A 23,370-nucleotide genomic window follows, 5' to 3' on the forward strand; every position below is an offset into this window, starting at 1 on the left:
TCCGTTCATTTTACCATTCCTGCAACTAAAGGACTTGTGGGTTGTGTATAATTTCTCACTGTTTTTGATGAGCCTCGTTTGGGTGCATCTCTGAGCCTCCTGGCTTTGTTCCAGTGCTGCGGCTTTGAACGCTGCTGTCTTAGAAGCAGCTGTGCCTCTGCTCAGGTGGCAGCAGGGGGCTCCACGCCCCATCCCCCCGGCCCTGCCCCCAACTCTGGCTGTGTTTCTGCAGGATGAGAAGGCGCGCATTGAAGCATTGGGTGGCTTTGTGTCTCACATGGACTGCTGGAGAGTCAACGGGACCCTGGCCGTCTCCAGAGCCATCGGTGAGAGCCAAAGAGGCCGACCCAAGTGGGAGACGGTCTCTCGGAAGCCCAGGCCTCTGGAGTGTGGCCCGTGGCTCACCAGGGGTTCAGGGAGGCAGTGCGATGGGCCGAGGGGGATTTGTCGTGCACTGGGGTGATACCCTCGTAGTGTGAAGGGAACAGGGCAGATTCAGAGACTGCAGCACCAGTGTCTGAGTGTAAGTTACACTGTATGTTATTATCTCACCTAAAACAGCTCCTACAAATCTCATAGAAACCTGTGGCTCGCTACCCTGTGGGCTGGAAGTAGAGCTTCCAATATTCCGGAAATGAGGTTTATCCTCCTCCTGCATTCATGCTGACAATCCTTTTTTCTCTTTTGGGAAAAAAGTGGGTTCACTGGGTGCGGTGGCTCACGCCTGTAATCCCAGCACTTTGGGAGGCCGAGGTGGGTGGATCACCTGAGGTCGGGAGTTCAAGACCAGCCTGGCCGGTATGATGAAACCCCGTCTCTACTAAAAAAAAAATACAAAAAATTAGCCAGGCATGGTAGCGAGCCCCTGTAATCCCAGCTATTCAGAAGGCTGAGGCAGGAGAATCGCTTGAACCCAGAAGGCGGAGGTTGCAGTGAGCTGAGATTGCGCCACTCCACTCCAGCCTGGATAACAAGGAAACTAAAAAATAATAATAATAATAAATAAAAATTTTAAAAAGTAATGGGTCTGGCTGGGCATGCTGGCTCACGCCTGTAATCCCAGCACTTTGGGAGGCCAAGGTGGGCGGATCACCTGAGATCGGGAGTTCGAGACCAGCCTGGCCAACATGGTGAAACTCCTTCTCTACAAAAAATACAAAGTTAGCCGGGTGTGGTGGCACGCGCCCGTAATCTCAGTTACTTGGGAGGCTGAGGGAGGAGAAGCGCTTGAACCCGGAGGCAGAGGTTACAGTGAGCAGAGATCGTGCCACTGCACTCCAGCCTGGGCAACAGAGCCAGACTATGTCTCAAAAAAAAAAAAAAAAAGTATCTGGGCGCGGTGGCTCACGCCTGTAATCCCAGCACTTTGGGAGGCCGAGGCGGGTGGATCACCTGAGGTCAGGAGTTCGAGACCAGCCTGACCAACATGGTGAGACCCCATCTCTACTAAAAATACAAAAAAAATTAGCTGAGCTTGGTGGCGCCTGCCTGTAATCGTAGCTACTTGGGAGGCTGAGGCAGGAGAATCACTTGAACCTGGGAGGCGGAGGTTGCAGTGAGCCGAGATTGCACCATTGCACTCCAGCCTGGGTGACAAGAGTGAAACTCCATCTCAAAAAAAAAAAAAAAAAAAAAAAGTGGGTCCAACCTGCATCTCCTTGTCTCAGCATGCGGCCAGTGCCGGGTGTCAGGCTGTGGGCCCCGTGACCACACCTGCCCCTTCCTGGTACTTAGAAAACTCTCTCTCCCCAGCCGATTGCCAGGGATGTGGCACCTACCCCTCTGAAACATTCTGTCATTTTTGGCAGATGTGGTACCTTCTTGACAGCCCCTCCTCAGGCTGTGTCTTTCCTTCTGTCTCTGGACACTCCAGGAAGTGAGGCCAGGATGGGACAGCTAGGGCAGAGAAAGAGGGAGCTCGGCCGAGGGCGGTGGCTCACACCTGTAATCCCAGCACTTTGGGAGGCTGAGGTGGGCAGATCACAAGGTCAGGAGATCGAGACCATCCTGGCCAACATGGTGAAACCCCATCTCTACTAAAATAAAAAAAAAAAATTAGCTGGGCATGGTGGCGCAAGCCTGTAATCCCAGCTACTCGGGAGGCTGAGGCAGGAGAATCGCTTGAACCCGGGAGGCAGAGGTTGCAGTGAGCTGAGATCGTGCCACTGCACTCCAGCCTGGGCGACAGAGCAAGACTCCGTCTCAAAAAAAAAAGAAAAAAAGGGGGAGCTCACAGGCCAAGGTCAGAGGTTTCCATTCCCAGGCAAGTGGGAAGTACTGGGCAGTTTGCATGAGGGAGCAACAGACCCCAGACCCCATGAGAGCAGGTCGGTCTCTGTCCCTGCAGGATGTGAGGTCTAGGCCTGGGTAGGTGGGGAGGAAGCTGTGGACACCGTGGTCCTCTGACCCAGGCTCTTCTCCGCCTGTCCAGGGGATGTCTTCCAGAAGCCCTACGTGTCTGGGGAGGCCGATGCAGCTTCCCGGGCACTGACAGGCTCCGAGGACTACCTGCTGCTTGCCTGCGATGGCTTCTTTGACGTCGTACCCCACCAGGAAGTTGTTGGCCTCGTCCAGAGCCACCTGACCAGGCAGCAGGGCAGCGGGCTCCATGTCGCCGAGGAGCTGGTGGCTGCAGCCCGGGAGCGGGGCTCCCATGACAACATCACGGTCATGGTGGTCTTCCTCAGGGACCCCTAAGAGCTGCTGGAGGGCGGGAACCAGGGAGAAGAGGACCCCCAGGCAGAAGGGAGGAGGCAGGACTTGCCCTCCAGCCTTCCAGAACCTAAGACCCAGGATCCACCAAGAAGCTAGGTGGTTTCCAGGCCCCTGCCCTCCCCTTCCTCCCGTCCTTGTCCTTCTCTCCCTCAGAAGCCTCAGGACCCAACAGGTGGCAGGCAGTGGACAGGGTGCCCGCCCCACAGTGCTTTCCCTAGCACCCCAGAGCCACTCGGGATGCCCCCCGCAGCCTGTCCTGGTGGCTGTGGAACTGCACTGGGTGGCGGGCAGATGGTGGAAGGCAGCCTAGGAGACCTCACCAAAGAGAAGATGGACTGGCTCTTGCTCCCAGCTCCCATCGGGCCCAGAGTGGGACCAGAGGTCATAGGTGCCCAACGGCAGCCAAACCAAAGACACCGGTGTGCATGGGGCAGCACGGTCATGCATGTGGGACCCTGGGGCGGACCCCGGAGCCAAACTCTTGAAGCACTCCCTGGGTCAGGCCCAGCAGCGGGGTGGCCAGCCCCAGTTTCCCATTGCTCCTCTCTGCAGCCTGGGCCGGGTGGGTTCATATTTACAGATATGCCCAGCCAGTCCTGGTCGGCCACACCGGTGTCCCAAAGAGGAGAGCGCAGCAGAGCCAGGGGTCTGTTCTGTAGCAGCCACCCCCCTGCCCCCACTCCAGGGCAGCCGTGATGTGCTTGGGCCCACCAGGGCCTTCCGGGCTGCTCTCTTCCCTGAGCCCAGAACCAGCGACGCACACGTGTCTTTTGTTGGTGTGTTTGTTTTTTTTTTTTTTCCAGGGAGGTCTAATTCAGAAGCAGTATTCCAGGTTTTCTCTTTGTTTTATCAGTGCCAAGATGACCTGTTGTGTCATATAATTTAAGCAGAGCTTAGCATTTATTTTATTCTTTAGAAAACTTAAGTATTTACTTTTTTAAAGCTATTTTTCAAGGAACCTTTTTTTGCAGTATTATTGAATTTGTTTTCTAAATCAGGATTGAAACAGGAACTTTTCCAGGTGGTGTTAATAAGCCATTCAAGTGCCTTACACAGCTTTGAAGAAACTAGGACTGCAGTGGGCTTGGATAGGCCCATTGAGGTTTTTAGAAAAGCAGGATTTGTTTTGTTAGGGAGGCATGATTTTGGTGAGATCTTTCTGGAAGAGTTTTCCGCCTCTTTGTGATGCTGAGCACCCCCAAGGTTCCCCCCTCCCCCCGCTGCCCAGGTGACTGGCAGGAGCTGCGACTGCCATGTAGTGGTGCCTGGGCCTGACAGCGGGGCTCTGGGCATCCCGGGTGACCTTGGCCCATCTGCCCGAATTCCCACCCCCTTGGGACTGGCTGGATCCCAGGCAGAGGGACCTTGCTGCTGTGTGATTGGAACATTCCCCAATATCTTGTGAATTTGTCATCAAATTGGTCTCACTGGGAAAGATGCTTAATTAAGAGGCTTAGGCAAGCACAGAGGTAGCCTGTGGGTCTGTGTCTCAGTCTGGAGGCAGCGGGGATGCTGCTGGGAGTCCATGGCACAGGCCACAGCCCCTCACCTTGCTGCGGTGGCTGGCAGCACGCCTGCCTTGCTCTGCCCCATGCCCTGAACAGGCATGAGAGCTCCACATCCCCTAGTGTACCCTGAGAGGGGGCTCACAAGCGACTGATTCTGGGTGCCTCAGGATGCTCACTGAGGGCGTGCAAAGTTGAAAGTGGCAAGGCTGGGGGAGGGTGTTGGGTAGAGGGAAGAGGGCAGGGGGCTAGGGGAGGACTCAGATGCCGTCTGCAGGGCCAAGCCGCAGGAAGGGCTGAGCTGGAGGTGGGCAGGGCTGCTCCAGGCAGGTCAGAGCAGGGCAGGGGGAGGAGAGGAGAAAGGGAGGAAGCTGGGCTGTGTGGTCCCCATGAAGGCATTCAGAGTCCACCTGCAGACAGCGGGACCCCTGGGAAGGTCTGCACAGCTGTGCCCCAAGCACCTTGGCCTCCTCTCAGCTCGCCAAGGAGGCACGCTAGAGCCGCCTTCCCAGTGGGAGCCCTCTGTCCCACAGGGAGCGGGGAGCCAGCTTTGCTGGGGCCTTACCTGCACGCTCAGCCTTACCCCTCATTCTCACAGCACAGATGAGGTTGAGACCATGCAGTCTATGCATTGCTTAAGGTCTCTTATTTACAAAAAAAAAAAACCTTAAACATAATCACTGTCATTCAGACATTCAGAAAATGGTTGGCCACCAACAATGACCAAGTATTGCTTGGCTTAACTTGAAGGCCTGCTGTCTCCTTCTGGGGGTCAACAACCAGAGCCCCGGTGCCCTCTCAGCATAGGCCCGGTCAGACACAGGGACGCAGCTCCACCCTCACCACTAGCCCACCCTGCCGGTGGGCATAACCTTGACGAAGGGAGAGAATGATTGGCATCTGCTTTTCTCTTTTCTTTGCTAATAACTCTGTTCCTGGCTGCTGAAAGTGGAGTTTCACCCTGTGGAGGTTTGGCTCATATCACCTGGTGGTCTGATTCATACCCTAGCCTGAGGCTCCACCGGAAGATCTCGAAGCTTCAGTGTATGGGAAACCCTTTCCCCAGGCTTGTCCCAGCACTGCCGCTCCCCACCCCTGAGCCAGGACCCCAGAGGATGGCCATGCCCCATGCCTGGCAGAGCTCTGGTGCCAGCACTGGGAGCTGCTCTGCCCTTGCCTTGGGGCCGAGGGAGCCCTCATCCACCCCTGCACAGCAGCTGGGCACAGAGGAGCACTCTTCCATCTTGACCAGGACTGCACCGAGAAGCACCAGGTGTCTTCAGCCTCCAGCCTCCGGGGCGACCTTCTCTTCCAGCCACAGTCCCATGAGAGCCCCTAGCCAGGGACACTGGTCTGTAAATTGTAATCCTTTCTCCAGCCCAGCTCTCCACTTGTTCCTTGTGTGAGCTAAGCAGGCAGTGCACCTCTGAGTGTCCCTTTTGTAAGGCCCCAGGGTTGCACTGAGTCTGCAGAGGCCGCGACCTCCTGGAACACTGTGGGTGCAGGTGAGCCAGCATGTCCTGGGGAGATGCTGCCAGCACACAGGGGCCCTCCCGCCACCAGCAGGGTGGGGTGGTTAAGTCTTATTAGTGTCTATTCTTAAAATTAAGTGGGCTGGAGAAGAATGGAGCTCCAGATGCCAGCACCGTATATGGAATACAAAAGCTGGGGAAGCAGGGCCTGCCTTACAGGTGTGGCTGACTCAGCCCAGGCCTGCTGGGGTGGAGGGTGGTCCCTCAGAATCCCAGAGGCAGCCCCAGCCTCAGAACCCAGGATAGGAAATGGGTGTGTTTAGTGGGGAAAGGGACAGGGTGCAGATGGCAGGGCCAGCATGCAGCCCCCTCCCTCTCCCCTCCTCTCCCGTGGTGAGCCCAGTGTGGGCACTGGGCCACCTCAGCCGTGTTCCCAGGGCTGGGAGGACAGCTCCGGCCCTTCTTAGGCCTAGCCTCGTCCCAAGCTAAGTGTAAGCCAGTTGGGCTGTGTTAAAGGAAGCAGTGTTTTTGGTTCGATTCTGCCTCTGTAGCTCAAAGGGGGCAGCCCCCAGAGTCCTGTGCGTTCTGCCAAGGCCCCATAGCTTTGCCAAATGCACGGAGCTCTGCCATTCCAGTGCGGTGCAGGCCTTGCCAAGGGTTTATCTGCGTTCATCTCGGTGGGCTTCTCCTGCCTGGGAGTTGTGTTCCTGTGCAAGGGGGAGCCTTGCTCCAGGACAGGATGACTGTCTTCCCTGTTCTTAGGGACAAGTCCCAAGATGCCAGAAAGGCAGTCTCCCAAGGACCCACCGTGCAGAAGTGTCAATAAACCATGAGTTCTGAACTCTGTCGCCCGAGTCCTGCCTTCTTCCTGACTTCTGAGCATCTTGTCCCCTTTGATGTCCAGATGTGTTTGGAAGCTGCTTTAATATTGGGGACCATCTGCAAATCTTGCAAAGCGAGCAGACAAATTCTGGAGAGAGCCCTGGTGGCCTGCACCCCCCTGATCTAGCCAGTAACCTGATTTTCCTCCCTGAGGGGCTCTGAGCCCACCCCCACCAGCAGCAGGAAGGTGACAGGAAAGGGATTAAGCCCCTGGGACCTCACGTGACATTGGGGAGCCACAGGAGCATTGAGGACCCCTCATTTTATCCAGGAGCCTGATGTGCCCTAGGCGGTTCCGTCCTGAGGATGGAGGCCCTCTGACATGACGCTCTTGAGGCCCTTTATACCCTCCTGGCACCTCCTGAGGCGAGGTGCGGTGGCGCACACCTGTAATCCCAGCACTTTGGGAGGCTGAGGTGGGAGGATCTCTTGCGCTCAGGAGTTTGAGACCAGCCTGGGCAACATAGGGAGACCCCCATCTCTACAGATAATCAAAAAATTAGCCCCAGTGTGATGGCACAAGCCTGTAGTCCCAGCTACTTAGGAGGCTGAGGCAGGAGGATCGCTTAAGTTTGAGGAGCCTGAGGCTGCAGTGAGCTAGGATTGCGCCACTGCACTCCATCCTGGGTGACAGAGCGAGACCCTGTGTCAAAAAAAGAACAAAACACTGAGCCTTTCTTCTGCCCCCTGCTCCCGCCACCCCGCTCCACCATCCTCGAAGCCTGCATTGCACTTTTCCCACGTGGGAGCCCGGCTGCCGCCCAGAAGCGAGTCCACTGCAGGTTCACTGCTGGTGCTCCCAGATGGGCAGGGTTACGGGGGTTTTTTCCTCCCCCCTTTAGGTTTTCTTCTAAATCCTAATTTTTTTAGTACAGTGAACATGCTTTAAAAATGCTTTTATGTAATCTGTCATGGGAATTTTAAGAAAAAGATAAAAATGCCTTAACAGAAGACCTGGAGAGATCCACCAGCACAGGGGCAGGCCGTGTTAAGCCCTGGGGTCCTGGTAGAGAACTAGGAATGGCGGTGGTGGCTGCACTAGGTGGGGGAGCGAGGCTGAGGGGGTGGTGGGCAAGCCTCACTGTTGCTGGTGGAAGGGACTGGCCCCTGATGGCTGCTTGGACAGATATCAGGAACTCACCTCAGAACCACCACACCTGATGGACTTCAGGGATCCCCCCAAAAGGCCCGCCCACCTACCTCCCTTTGCTCTAGACCTGTGGCCCCCAACCACAACCTCCAGTCCAGACCTCTGTAGCCTCACCCACCCAAGGACGGCCGGCAGCAAAATGCAGGGCCTTGGCCTGAGCACTGTTGCTGGTCGCTTAGCAGGCTGGAGGGCTGGTTCCCCCGAAGCCCCAGGATAGCACGCACGGGCCCAGTCCCATGTGGCTGTGGCTCCTAGCACACATGAAACTGCTCTTGGAGACGGCTTCAGAGCCTTCTCAGTGCCCTCAGGGGGTCAGTATTGACGCAGCCAGTTGTGGGATTCTGTCGACCAGTCCTTCAGCGCATGTTGGCCAAGTGTTTTCCACGCTGCTGCAGGTGCTGGGACAAGGGATGAGCCAGCTACCAATTCACCACCTGAGACAAAGAGGATTCGGCTTATCACACAGGGGTCAAGTGCCCCTAGGCCGCAAAGCTGCTAAGGGGTCCAAGCCTTGGAAAGTCGCCCTTCTCAGAGTCCCCAATTCTTCACTGCCTTTTGATCTTTGGTTCCTTTCTCAATCAAGAGAAAGCAAGGCAGCAGGGGCCGGGAGACTCGCCCTTGTGCTCCTGGCTGAGCTAAGGCTTCAAGGGCACACAAACATCAGAAATGCCTCCCCGCAGACACTGCCCAGCCACGGCCAAAAGCGCTGCCCTGAACTTCTCTGTAGAATGTGGGGGAGGCCCTCGTGCTTGTGGGCGCATGGGAGCAGCTGGCCCAGGGCTGCCTGAACCCAATGCCTTCCCCATTCCCGCTTTGCCTGCAGGCCTCCTCTCTCCTGTCAGTAGCCTTGTCTGTGCATTTTCTCCTGGTCCTTCCCAAGCCATCTGGGAGAGCTCTCAGTCCCCTCCCCCGACTCCCGGCAGTGCCTGCTGCCCAGGGCTGCAGCCTCCAATTCCAGGACCAGCGCCAGAAAGGCAGCTTTTTTTCTTTTTTTCTTTTTTTTTTTTTTTTGAGAGAAGTCTCGTTCTGTCTCCAGGCTGTAGTGCAGTGGTGCAATCTTGGCTCACTACAACCTCCACCTCCCGGGTTCAAGCGATTACCCTGCCTTAGCCTCCCGAGTAGCTGGGACTACGGGTGCACACCACCACGCCCAGCTAATTTTTGTGTAGAGATAGGGTTTCACCATGTTGGCCAGGATGGTCTTGATTTCTTGACCTTGTGATCCACCCGCCTCAGCCTCCCAAAGTACTGGGATTACAGGCGTGAGCAACCGCACCCGGCCAAAAGACAGCTTTATCTGTATCCACTGTGTCACAGAGGGGGCATCCTTAGGGAAGCAGGGGAACTAGCTCCGGATGCAAGAGCTGGGACCAGGCCCTGGGCCGCCCACCACATGTACTCAACCATCCGTGTCCTCCTCCCCTTACCCCTGCTCCTCTGAAGCTCCCAGCAGGATTTCCTTCCTATCTGCTGTCTTGACTGTTCTCTGGTGAACTGGCTTATGTGTCTGAAACTCGTCTTCACAGCCAGATAGTGGCTCAGTGCTCTCCGTCTGCCCCTCACTTTCACAGAGCTTGGATCCCGGAGAGCACCCTCTCTCAGGACCGCTGGGTGGGGGTGGGGGAGGCCCAAGGGACTGAGGGTGCACAGGCAGGCAGACGGGCTGGAGCTGCCTGGCACCTACAGGGGGTTCACCCATGGGAGCAGGCCACAGTGTGGCAAGTGTGGGGGGAGGGGGGTGGAGGTGAAAGGGGTGTGAGCCAACCCCTCAGTCAGGAGGGGGACAAACCTGGAGCTAAGTCCAGCACAGACAGCTGAGGCCACAGAGTCTGCCTGGGGAAGGGGTGGGGAGCTGGGGGGTTAGGACTGGGCCTCACACCCACCAAGTGGGGGCTTCAGCTGGTGGAAGGGAGCCCAAAACCAAGGTCCCCCAGGCAAGAGGTGACGTGAGGCAGAGCCAGGGAAACAGAGGCAAGCATCCTGGCTGGGAGGGCTGATGACTGGCCTGCCCCAGATTTCCCTCAGAAGGTCCCCGGATCCCAGCTGCCTTCTGGTCCTGCAGATCCCTCCTGTTCTCACCTGGTCTTGAGAACAGGTGGCTGGTTTTGAGTGGAGCCAGGCTCTGAACCAGTTGAGGACAGGACCTCAGCTGGGGGGCTCCATACACAAAGCTGTCTTGGATCTGCTTCCTGGGACTTGGACATCGGCATTCTGGACATCTGGGCCTCCCACAGCCAAGAAGTGGGCACAAGCCCTCGAGAGCCAGCCCTGAGGATTTGTCCTACCCCCATAAAGGTTCCTGGCCAGGTGTGTTAGCTCCAGGAGCAGCACAGGGAGCCGTGGTGGTGCCAAAGCCCCATCACAGGCAGGCCTCTCCTTGGACCACTGTCCTAGGCAGTCACTCTGGCCATAGTCGGGGGACCTCTTCCTCACTCACTGCCCAGCCCCAGGAGGCTCAAAGCCCCGCCTTTGGGGCCCACTCCGTCCCTGTCATCTCAATGCCTGATCCCAACAATGTAGCAGACTTTTCCGAACAGCTTATCATGGTCTGTTTTCTTTCAGTAAGTGAAAGATTTTCACGCTAAGAAAAGTTTGTAGGCAGACATTTAGAAAAAAATAGTGGAAGTTTCTTACACAGTATGTGTCTATACGGACACAGATATCCAGCCCTGACAATCCTATATGAACAGTTCATCAGGTGCTGTTTTATTTCAGTAAATGGAAAACAAAAATCTTTTTTTTTTTTGAGACAGAGTCTCGCTCTGTCACCCAGGCTGGAGTGCAGTGGCGCGGTTGCAGAGCTCACTGCAGCCTCTGCCTCCCAGGTTCAAGTGATTCTGTCGTCTCAGCCTCCCGAGTAGCTGGGACTACAGGCGTGGACCACCATGCCTGGCTAATTTTTTGTATTTTAGTAGAGATGGGGTTTCACCATGTTGCTTAAGCTGGTCTCAAACTCCCTAGCTCAGGCAATCCACCCACCTCGGCCTCCCAAAGTGCTGGGATTACAGGCGTGAGTCACCACGCCTGGCTTTCTTCCATTTTTAAAACACAAAGTCTTTGACATCAACACCTTGAGAACTGATGTCACAGATCAGCTCCAAAGCCTAACAGTGAAACAGACCCACCAGCCAACATCAAAACAACTTTGCCCATAATAAGAAGATCCTTCTAGACTTTGCCCTCGGCCGCCCCCACCACTCGCCCTCTAACCAGTATCCTAAATGTTAGAATCATCCTCATAGATTTACCACTATGTCTATATCCCTACACACTGCTCTATAGTTTTCCTTGTCTTTTAACTTTCTGAAAATGACATTTTACTATCTGCTTTCTTATACTTCATGTTTGTGTCACTTAGCATATGTTTCTTGAATTTATCCATGCTGTGTGGGTTTCTGGCTCTTTGCAGAAACAGAGCTGCCATAAACATTCTTGTTGGGTCTCCTGGTTTCCATGCACAGGAGTTTCTCTAGGGTATACACCAAGAAGTGAAAATGCTGGGCAGAGCAGGCTATGTAATTTGTAAATTAAAATTAAATTAATTGCATTAAAATTAAATTAATTAAATTTTACATTTTTATTCTAATTTTTCCTTTTTGTTTTGTTGGGTTTTTTGTTTGTTTGTTTTTTCGAGATGGTGTCTCACTCTGTCTCCCAGGCTGGAGTGCAATGGCACGTTCTCAGTTTACTGCAACCTCTGCCTCCTGGATTCAAGAGATCCTCTTGCCTCAGCTTCCCAAGTAGCTGGGATTACAGGCGCCTGCCACCATGCCCCACTAATTTTTGTGTTTTTAGTAGAGATGGCATTTTACCACGTTGGCCAGGCTGGTCTCAAACTCCTGACCTCAAGTGATCCATCTGCCTCAGCCTCCCAAAGTGCTGGGATTATAGGCACGAGCCACTGCACCTCTTCTTTTGTTTGTTTTTTGTTTTACAAGTGGGATCTCACTCTCTCACCCAGGTTGGAGTCCAATTGGCTCACTGGAGCCTCAACCTCCTGGGTTCAATCTGTCCTCCCACCTAAACTGCCCAAGTAACTGGGACTACAGGTGCACACCACTATGCATGGCTAATTTTTTTACTTTTTTGTAGAGATGAAGTTTCACCATGTTACCCAAGGTAGTCTTGAACTCCTGGCCTCAAGTGATCCACCTACCTCAGCCTCCCAAAGTGTTGGGATTACAGGCATGAGAGCCACTGCACCTGGCCTAAACATTTTTTAAATTTATTTATTTATTTATTTTGAGACATAGTCTCACTCTCTCACCCAGGCTAGAGTGCAATGGTGCCATCTCAGCTACGTCTCCCAGGTTCAAGCGATTCTCCTGCCTCAGCCTCCCGAGTAGCTGGGATTACAGGCGCCCGCCACCACACCCTCATAATTTTTGTATTTTTAGTAGAGACGGGGTTTCACTATGTTGGCCAGGCTGGTCTTAAACTCCTGACCTCAAGTGATTACAAGAAGATGACAGGAAGATCTTGGCCTTCCAAAGTGCTGGGATTACAGGCGTGAGCCGCCACACCTGGCCTTTTTAAAATTTTTTATATTTTTATTATTTTTAAATAGAGACGGGGTTTCGCCCTGTTGTCTAGACTGGTCTTAAATCCCCGGACTCAAGTAAACCACCTGCCTTAGCCTGACTTTTTTTCTTTTTTTGAGACGGAGTCTTGCTCTGTCACCCAGGCTGCAGTGCAGTGGCGCCATCCTGGCTCACTGCAACCCCTGCCTCCCGGGTTCACGCCATTCTCCTGCCTCAGCCTCCCGAGTAGCTAGGATTACAGGCACATGCCACCAGGCCCGGCTAATTTTTTGTATTTTTAGTAGAAACAGGGTTTCACCGTGTTAGCCAGGATGGTCTTGATCTCCTGACCTCGTGATCCGCCCGCTTCAGCCTCCCGAAGTGCTGGGATTACAGGTGTGAGCCACCGTGCCCAGCCCTGACTTTTATTTTTTAAGACCAGAGGACAGAGTTGTCTCTAGGTCTGTTCTTGCCCCTAAAAAACCACATGGGTAGGGGTGGGTCACCCTCCTCCTGGGGCCTCATTTTTCTAATGTGAACAATACAGATATGCTGTTTTCTTTCTTTCTCTGTCTCTTTCTCTCTCTCTTTCCTTCTTCGTCTTTTTTTGAGACAGAGTCTCAAACTTAATCTTAAATTATCTGTCACCCAGGCTGGAGTGCAGCGGTTCGATCATGGTTCACTGCAGCCTCGACCTTCTGGGCTTAGGTGATCCTCCCACCTCAACCTCCCAGGTAGCTAAGAGTACAGGCGCACACCACCACACCCAGCTAAATTTTTGTATTTTTTTTTAATAGATACAGGGTTTTGCCATGTTGCCCAGGCTGGTCTCGAATTCCTGGTGAAATCGCCTTTACAAAATTATGACTGAGACAGTGAGATAGATCTAACTTAACCGATTCCACCTTGCTTCTAACCTCCAAGCTGTCCTTGATCATTCCTGGGTGTAGGCTGAACTAACTTTGGGAGAAACTTAGTTTATGGTTTATAATTTAAACAAAGATGGTAAGGACAGTAATAGCCCTTTCCCAAAGCAGACCTCCTTCTTGCCTGGGGACTAGATTGCCTTTGTAGGACTCACATTAGCCACAGACTAGAAATTATGGTTTAGGAGTCATGTAGCTGGAGGTTACAAGATTCTGACTCTCCCTAAACTGCTCCTAAAATCAGTGCTTGAGATATTTTGCAGACCGTGCATTTGATGAATCAGCTAGTACCACCCAGATCAATAAACTGGCTCATTTGATCTTGGGGCCCCCACCCAGGAACTGACTCAGCGCAAGAAGACAGCTTCAACTCCCTATGATTTCATCTCTGACCAATCAGCACTCCGGGCTCACTGGCTTCCCCCCACCCACCAAGTTATCCTTAAAAACTCTGCTCCCTGAATACTCAGGGAGGCTGATTTGAGTTATAATAAAACTCCAGTCTCCTGCACAGCCAGCCCTGCATGAATTACCCTTTCTCTATTGCAATTCCCCTGTCTTGATGAATCGGCTCTGTCTAGGCAGTGGGCAAGATGAACCCCTTGGACGGTTACCCAAGGCGATCCTCCTGCCTTAGCCTTGTTTTTTTAATTTCTTTATGTACCTGTTTACCATTGGATTATAACCTCTTCAGGTCAGGGGCAATGTTCTCATCATCTTTGGTATCTTTAGCACAGGGCCGGGTCCCAGAGATGATGTCTACACGACTCTGTTGTGTCTATTGAATGAAGGATGTAATTCACCAAGTTGATCTGTCAGTATCGACAAAGGCAGGATGGGGAGGAAGCTCCCGTGTGGAAGGCAGGGCAGGCAGAGGGGCAGAAAGGAAAGACCTGGCTCAAAGCTCAGCTCTGCCAACTTCGGCAACCTTGGGCAAGGAACCTTCCCCTCATCTGCAGGTAGGGATGCCGACATCGAATACATGCAGACGTGGTGGCTGTTCTTTCCACTTGTTGATGAGAAGAGTTGAACTCTGCAAAATATTTGAAGAGATTTATTGTGAGCCAAATATGAGTGACCTTGGCCCATGACACAGCCCTCAGGAGGTTCTGAGAACATGCGCCCAAGGTGGTCAGGGCGCAGCTTGGTTTTATACATTTTAGAAAGGCATGAGACATCAATCAAATACATTTAGGAAATACATTGGTTTGGTCCAGAAAGGTGGGACAACTCAAAGGTGGGGGGGCACTTCCAGGCAATAGGCAAATTAAAAAAATTTCTGGTTGACAATTGGTTGAGTTTGTCTAAAAACCTGGGATTCATAGAAAGGGAATGTTCAGGTTAAGATAAAGATTGTGGAGACCAAAGTTCTTTTGAAGACTTATAGTTGCTGCCCTTAGAGACAATAAATGACAAATATTTCCCATTCAGATCTTAGTTAATCTCTTTATTTTTTTTTTATTTTTATTTTTTGAGACGAAGTCTCGCTGTTGTCCCCCAGGCTAGAGTGCAGTGGCATGATCTCGGCTCACTGCAACGTCTGCCTCCCCTGTTCAAGCGATTCTCCTGCCTCAGCCTCCCGAGTAGCTGGGATTACAGATGTGTACCACCACGCCCAGCTAATTTTTTTGTATTTTAAGTAGAGACGGGGTTTCACCATGTTGGCCAGGCTGGTCTCAAACTCCTGACCTCAGGTGATCCACCCGCCTCAGCCTCCCAAAGTGCTGGGATTACAGGTGTGAGCCACCACGCCGGACGAAGATTCTTTACAGAGACAAATTTTCTACCACAAAGAACAGCTTTGCAGGGCCATTTCAAAATATGGCAAAGAAACATGTTTTGGGGTAAAATATTTTTATTTTCTTCCTTGTCTCATAATCCTATGCCAGAGTCAGGCTGGAAATAAGTCATGATACAATAGGGTTAAATAAAACCCCTCTGATGAGAATTTATGGTTTGTAGGGCTTGGCTCCCCAGACCCCTTAGATAGGAATTTGGGCAAGATAAAAAATCAGAGTTTAGTCCTCACATTTAGCCTCTGAAGTTCTCAGGTGCATTGCACAGGCCCAACCTTGGGGGGTCACACCTCTCTCTGAGCCCCAGGTCTTTTCTCTGTCAACAAGTCAGGGTGACCCCCAACAAATCCCCACCAATGGGCCGCAGAGCTGCCTGGTGGGAGGGCCACAGGAAGAAAAGGTAAATCCCACCAAGCTAGATCTCTGGCTGAGATGGTCCACATATTCTTCCCTACTTTTTTTCTTTTTTTTAACTAAGATACAATTTACATGACATCGTATTTCAAGGTTGAGCATCTGAGACCTGTGTGTGATAACCTCAGGGGCACGAACATGACAAATGATTAGAAATTGCAATGTTCCTTCCCTTTTCCCTAACTCACCAATGCCCTAACACAGGCATTGCTGAGATACTTGATACTTCAACTGTACTGCTGAGTGACCCTCATAAAGCAAGAGCCGGGGGTTGCCAGCCCCATTGACGTTCGGTGGGCGAGGACCACATCTCCAGCTGCCTCCTGGACAATGTCCCTTGAAAATCACATGGGTAAGGCCAGGTGTGGTGGCTCACCACCCATAATCTCAGCACTTTGGGAGGCCAAGGCAGGAGGATCACGTGAGCCCAGGAGGCTGAGGCTGCAGTAAACTATGATTACAAGACCGTGACTCAAAACAAAACAAAAAGCATTATATAAGTATTTGAGGGCCGGTTGTGGAGGCTCATGCCTGTAATCCCAGGTGGCGATTATATAATCGCAGGTGGATCATCTGAGGTGAGGAGTTTGAGACCAGCCTGGCCAACATGGTGAAACCCCGTCTCTACCAACAAATACAAAAATTAGCTGGACGTGGTGGCGTACGCCTGTAGTCCCAGCCGCTGGGGAGGCTGAGGTGGGAGAAATACTTGAACCTGTGAAGCGGAGGTTGCAGTGAGCCAAAATCGCACCACTGCATTTCAGCCTGGGCAACAGAGCGAGGCCCTGTCTCAATAAATAAATAAATAAAGTAAGTAAGCATTTGTGCATATTCTTTTTTTTTCTTTTTTTTTTTTTTTTTGAGACAGGATCTCTCTCTGTTTCCCAGGCTGGAGTGCAGTGACCCACTCAGCTCAGTGCAGCCTCCAAATCCTAGGCACAAGCAATAGGGGCATTCTTGGGCGCATAGGGAAGAAGTCTGGTTGGCTCTTAGAGGTGGCATGGAGAGGGTGGCTGAGGGCGTTCATGCTGTGCTTTATGTGCCTTACTTTATGTGCTTTATGTGCATTACTGAATTTGTAAAAATGAGCATGAAATGTTTTTGTAGTTAAAAAAAAATTGTAAAGTAGAAAGAAAAGAAACCTTCTTGGAAACCAGATGGAGACAATGAGCTGAGGAACAGGCTGAGAGCTACTTGCCACAGAGAAGCCAGGCGAGCAGCAGTCAGGGCAGAATAAGTGGGGACAGAGTGGAGGGCTGGGTTGCTAAGTGTTTAAGACCCTCCTCGCCTAGCACAGTGGCTCAAACCTGTAATCCCAGCACTTTGGAAGGCCGAGGTGGGCGGATCACCTGCGGTCAGGAGTTCAAGACCAGCCTGGCCAACATGGCAAAACCCTGTCTCTACTAAAAAATACAAAAATTAGTGGCCAGGCGCGGTGGCTCACGCCTGTAATCCTAGCACCTTGGGAGGCCGAGGCGGGCAGATCACGAGGTCAGGAGATCGAGACTATCCTGGCTAACATGGTGAAACCCCGTCTCTACTAAAAATACAAAAAATTAGCCGGGCGCTGTGGCGGGCGCCTATAGTCCCAGCTACTCGGGAGGCTGAGGCGGGAGAATGGTGTGAACCTGGGAGGTGGAGCTTGCAGTGAGCCGAGATGGCGCCACTGCACACCAGCCTGGGGGACAGAGCGAGACTCTATCTCAAAAAAAAAAAAAAAAAAAATTAACCTGGCATGGTGGCAGCCACCTGTAATCCCAGCTACTAGGGAGGTTGAGGCAGGGAGATTGCTTGAACCCAGGAGGCAGAGGTTGCAGTGAGCCGAGATTGCACCACTGCACTCCAGCCTGGGAGAGACAGCAAGACACTATCTCAAAAAAAAAAAAAGACCCTCTTCCTCCACATTTCTCTCCTCTCTTCCTCCCCCTTCCCTTTCCTTGGAGATGGCAACATGGCTGGAAGCCGAGGAGGCAGCTGGTGTGGATAAAAAATCAAGCAAATATATTGAAGATAATGGGAGCCAGGTTTCTCACTGCTGGAGATGAGAATTACATATATGGAAAGAGGAAAGGCTGAAAAGAGTCCTGAGACATTGGAGATGTCAGTGTGGGCTCTTCATACGTGTGTATATAAAGATGTGGGAGCCAGCCTGCAGGGGCTCCCATTGGCCAAGTCTGGGACAATTGGAGCATCCAAATAAAAATGACCAGATGGCCAGGTGCAGTGGCTCACACCTGTGCTCCTAGTATTTTGGGAGGCCAAGACAGGAGGATCGCTTGAGCCAGGAGTTCAAGACCAGCCTGGACAACATAGGGAGATCCTGTCTCTACAAGAAATACTTTTTAAAAAATTAGACGGGTGTGGTGGCAAGTGCTTGTAGTCCCAGTTACTCAGGAGGCTGAGGCACAAAAATCACCTGAGCCCAGGAGATAGAGGTTGCAATAGAGCAAGACTCTGTCTCAAAAAACAAAAAAAAAGAGAGAGAGAGAGACTACAAACTACTGCATAATATAGGCATCCATGAGTCTGTGCTGATTGAAGAGAAGGGAAGGCTCTTCCTTACAGGACAATGCCAACCCATGAATGGAGAGGGGTGATGAAAATAGAGAAAGCACCACTTGGTAAGTATCATTCTGATAGGCTGATTCAAGCAGGAGGATTACAGACCTAGGGAGGCTAAGGCTGGTGGGTGGAGAGTGGATGAGGTACAGAATATTGCAAAATATGGCCGGGCGCAGTGGCTCAGGCCTGTAATCTCAGCACTTTGGGAGGCCGAGGTGGGCGAATCACTTGAGGTTAGGAGTTCGAGATCAGTCTGGCCAACATGGTAAAACCCCGTCTCTACTAAAAACACAAAAATTAGCCAGGTGTGGTGGTAGTTGCCTGTAATCCCAGCTACTTGGTAGGCTGAGGCAGGAGAATCGCTTGAACCCGGAAGGCGGAGGTTGCAGTGAGCCAAGATCGCGCCACCGCACTCCAGCCTGGGTGACAAGAGCGAGACTCTGTCTCAAAAAAAAAAGGAAAAAAAAAAATCTCCCAGCCGGGCGCGGTGGCTCACGCCTGTATTCCCAGCACTTTGGGAGGCTGAGATGGGTTGATCACGAGGGCAGGAGATGGAGACCATCCTGGCCAACATGGTGAAACCCCATCTCTACTAAAAATACAAAAATTAGCTGGGCATGGTGGTGCATGCCTGTAATCCCAGCTACTTGGGAGGCTGAGGCAGGAGAATCGCTTGAACCAGGGAGTCGGAGATTGTGGTGAGCTGAGATTGCGCCACTGTACTCCAGCCTGGCAACAGAGTGAGACTCCGTCTCAAAAAAAAAAAAAAAAATCTCCCACCACACACAGGTCTCCTGCCACACCCCCATCAGGAGGAGAGTCTAGTTTCCCTCACTTTGAATCTGAGCAGATGGCAAGGACTTGGCCATAACCAATACAACATGGCGGGAGTGACACTGTGTGACTTCAAGGCCAGGTCAGAAGACCCTGCAGCTTTGGCCTTTGTCTCTTGGAGCTCTTCTCTCTCGACAGGTTCCCTCTCAGAACCCTGCCACCATGCTGTGCAAATCCCAAGCCACAAGGAGAGGCCACATGATGGTGGCTCCAGCAAATAATCCCTGCTGAGCCTTTCCTTCCACCACCCACCCAGGAGCCATCAGGGAAATGGACGCCCCATCCACCAGCCATGGGAGCCACTTCTGGCAGTTGAAGTCACTTCAGTGGAGGGCCAGGCATCATGGAGCAGAGAGAAGCTGGACCTGCTGTGTCCTGCCTGAAGTCCTAGCCCATAGAGCTCACAGGCACAATAAAATGGTTTTGGTAATGTTGCTAAATTTGGGAGTACTTTATTAGGCAAAAATAGGCAACTGGAGTATTGGTATAGTCTCCAATATCTCTCCACAAAATACTTATCCAATGCAAAGGAGATAAGGAGAGCTGCATGGTGGAGAGACCTGGTGGACACCAACATCGCTGTGTAACCAAGGTCACCATGATGCCCAAGTCATCGTCGTGTGCCTCCTGACACGAATCACTGGGGAAACATGGCATTGTTTCTGCAGGATTACAACCAACAACGTGGGGCCGGGGCGAGTCATGAGGATACACTGAACAGACCCAGACTGAGACAGGGCCGACTAATCCAGGAGATTTTTACAGGCACACAAAAAATGTTTTAGTTGTTTTTGGTTTTGGATTTTTTTTTTTTTTTTTTTTTTTTTGAGATGGAGTCTCGCTCTGTCACCCAGGCTGGAGTGCAGTGGCGCGATCTCAGCTCACTGCAATCTCCGCCTCTGGGGTTCAAGTGATTCTCCTACCTCAGCCTCCCAAGTAGCTGGGATTACAGGCACCCGCCACCGTGCCCAGCTAATTTTTGTATTTTTAGTAGAGATGGGGTTTCACCATATTGGCCAGGCTGGTTTCAAACTCCTAACCTCAAGTGATCCGCCCACCTCGGCCTCCCAGAGTGCTGGGATTACAGGCGTAAGCCACTGCGCCCGGCTGCTTTGGTTTTAATTTATTTTGAAATCAGAAAAAAAAGCGTAACAATAATCAATCCAACTTGATTATATTTATCTTCATACCAATGCAATATGAAACGTATTGAAATTTTCTCTTTTTCGTTTGTGTGTGTGTGTGTGTGTGTGTGTGTGTGTGTGTGTGTGAAAGAAGGGACTGAAAAGTGCAAAAATGCTTACAGCCTACAGCCATAATGCATCCCCGGGTTGGGGACATCCTGCAGAATAAAATATGCCAGGAAAGGTGGAGTCAGCACACTTCCCTGTGTCTCTCCCATTGAATGCAGCTAGAAAACCTGGACAGCTGCAAGGGCATCCTGCTAAGAACTTGAAATGGCAAATGATATGGGCACAGTGAGGAAGAATACTGAATTCTAAGTGCTACTGACCTGGTAGTGAGTTCCCCCTGACTTTTTCCTTCAGTCCAGACTTAGTGCAGCCTGGAACCTGAAGTATGTATCGCTGTGGACCGAGAGAGCTTCAGGAGAAGCCTAGCTCTGGCTAGAGGGGTGAGGAAGGAGCCTCCTAACATTCGGAGCAAATAGGGAAATGGCCCATTTGTCTTTTTTCCTTTTTCCCCCCAGTATTTCTTGTACCATCCTGTAGGCAACTTTGTGTTGGTGGCAGCCACAGTGATAGCAGTGGCACTGCGGGAGTTCGGGAGCCTAAACTTCTGAAAGAAGGAAATCTCATCTTTGATCAGAAGAGATGTGATTCCCAATAGGACGGGGCTTTTTTCTCTGTCCTCCATTGCTTTGCTTCCAGTATGGATCTAGTCATGGGGAGTATGTGGCGAAATTGAGGAAATAAAGCCACACCTTTCTGGACAGAGGACTGGAAGAGGGAACCCCAACAAACTGGAAAGGACTAGGAGGATTGAAAGTTGTTTATGAATTCCTAGACTCACCCCAAAGATGTGTATGTATGGACCTGACTCTAAACCAGGCTGGGCACAGAGGCTCACTCCTGTAATCACAGCACTTTCGGAGGCCGAAATGAGCAGATTGCTTGAGCTCAGGAGTTCAAGACCAGCCTGGGCAACATGGTGAAACCCCATCTCTACAAAAAATAAAAAACTTAGCTGAGCATGATGCACGTGCCTGTAGTTCCAGCTACTCGGGAGGTGAAGGTGGGAGGATCGCTTGAGCCCGGGAGGCGGAGGTTGCAGTGATCTGAGATTGCGCCACTGCACTCCAGCCTGGGTGACAGAGTGAGACACCGTCTCAAATAAACAGCATACCATAGGCTTTGAGAACTGAAGTATGGGACTGACCCCTGGGTGGTGCCCCAGGGGATAGAGCTGAATAGCACAACAAAGGCTTTGAAAACACAACTGATATTGAAACCATAACCCACAGAGAAGTGGTCAAATCTTGCAGCGTGAAACCAACCCAGTCAATTGCCTGCTTAAACAAAAATTTCCACATTCTCATAGGATTTAAACATAACCCAGAATCCCATGATATAATATTTTAAGTGTCCAGGATAAAATCTGCTATAGACTGTTTGTGTCCCCTCAAAATTCATATGTTAGGCCGGGCACAGTGGCTCACGCCTGTAATCCCAGCACTTCGGGAGGCCGAGGCGGGCGGATCACAAAGTCAGGAGATCGAGACCATCCTGGCAAACACGGTGAAACCTTGTCTCTATTAAAATACAAAAAATTAGCCAGGTGTGGTGGCGGGCGCCTGTAGTCCCAGCTACTTGGGAGGCTGAGGCAGGAGAATGGCGTGAACCCAGGAGGCGGAGCTTGCAGTGAGCTGAGATTGCACCACTGCACTCCAGCCTGGGTGACAGAGCAAGACTCTGTCTCAAAAAAAAAAAAAAAAAAAAAAAAAATTTATAGGTTGAAACCTAATCTACAACGTGAGGGTATGGAGGTGGAGCCTTTGGGAAGTGATTAGATCATGAAGATGGATCCCTCATGAATGGGATTAGTGCCCTTATAAAAGACACCCTGGCCGGGCACAGTGGTTCATGCCTGTAATCCCTGCACTTTGGGAGGCTGAGGTGGGCAGATCACCTGAGGTCAGGAGTTTGAGACCAGCCTAGCCAACATAGTGTAACCCTGAATCTACTAAAAATACAAAAAATTAGCTGGGCATGGTGGCATGCACCTATAGTCCCAGCTACTCGGGAGGCTGAGGCAGGAGAATTGCTTGAACCCGGGAGGCGGAGGTTGCAGTGAGCCGAGATTTTACCACTGCTCTCCAGCCTGGGTGACACAGCAAGACTCTGTCTCAATAAATAAATAAATAAATATAAAAAAGACACCCCAGAGAACTACCTCACAATTCCTGCTGTGTGAGGACACAGCAAGAAGACGGCCATCTACAAACCAGGAAACAGGCATGCATCAGACACTAAAGCTTCCAGCACCTTCATCTTGGACTTACAACCTCCAAACTGTGAGAAATAACTTTCTATTGTTTATAAGCCACCCAGCCTATGATATTTTTGTTACAGCAGCCCAAACAGAACAAGACATAATCCAATACATGTGTAACAATGAGAATGTATTCCTTTTTTTTGGAGACGGAGTTTCGCTCTTGTTGCCCAGGCTGGAGTGCAGTGGTGCAATATTGGCTCACCGCAACCTCTGCCTCCCGGGTTCAAGTGAATCTCCTGCCTTAGCCTCCCGAGTAGCTGAGATTACAGGCATGCGCCACCAAGACTGGCTAATTTTGTATTTTTTAGTAGAGACGGGGTTTCACCATGTTGTCCAGGCTGGTCTCAAACTCCTGACCTCTGGTGATCCACCCACCTCGGCCTCCCAAAGTGCTGGGATTACAGGCGTGAGCCACCGTGCCCGGCGGAGAACATATTCTTTAGTTTACAAAAGGCCAGGAAAATCTCAGCTTGCCTGGGAAAAGAAAATCCACAGACATCAGTGCTGACGTGACATAGACAATGGAATTATCTGACAAAGGCTTTAAAGTGGCTGCTATTTTTTTAAATGCTCCAATAAGTAAGGGCAAACATTACTGAAACAACTGGAAAGATGTTTCAGCAAAGAAATAGAAGATATAATGAAGAACTAAGTGAAAACTAGAACTGAAAAAATACAATAACTGAAAAAAAGAACCTCACTGAATGATCTCAGTAATAGAATGGAGATGATAGGGAAAGAGCCAGTGAACTTCAAGATAGACAAAAAGAAATTGTACAATCAGAACAACAGAGAGAAAAATAAACTGAAAAAAATAAGCAGTGTCAGGGACATGGTCAAAGCTGAAAAGTCTAGTATTTGTGTTACCTAAATTACAGAAGGAGAAGAGAAAGCATGTAGTGCAGAAAAAAGAATTTAAAAAATACTGGTTGAAAACTTCCTGAATTTTGCCAGGCACGGTGGCTCACACCTGTAATTCCAGCACTTTGGGAGGCCGAGGCCAACAGATCACCTGAGGTCGGGAGTTTGCGACGAGCCTGGCCAACAAAGTGAAACCCAGTCTCTACTAACAATACAAAAA

The 23,370-nt window shown here is 51.2% G+C and overlaps 1 protein-coding gene across 1 annotated transcript in view; it reads left to right on the forward strand.

Moving 5' to 3' along the window:
• PPM1F (protein phosphatase, Mg2+/Mn2+ dependent 1F) overlaps positions 1-6,538 on the forward strand; it is a 33,539-nt gene extending 27,001 nt beyond the window's left edge. The window contains exons 7-8 of the mRNA XM_003780180.5: positions 233-326; positions 2,432-6,538. Of these exons, the coding sequence (XP_003780228.3) occupies positions 233-326; positions 2,432-2,697 (360 nt within the window). The 3' untranslated portion in view covers positions 2,698-6,538. The remainder of the gene's footprint in view (positions 1-232; positions 327-2,431) is intronic.
• The last annotated feature ends 16,832 nt before the right edge of the window (positions 6,539-23,370 follow it).

Source organism: Pongo abelii, chromosome 23, assembly GCF_028885655.2.
Source record: "Pongo abelii isolate AG06213 chromosome 23, NHGRI_mPonAbe1-v2.0_pri, whole genome shotgun sequence".
Taxonomy (NCBI): domain Eukaryota; kingdom Metazoa; phylum Chordata; class Mammalia; order Primates; family Hominidae; genus Pongo; species Pongo abelii.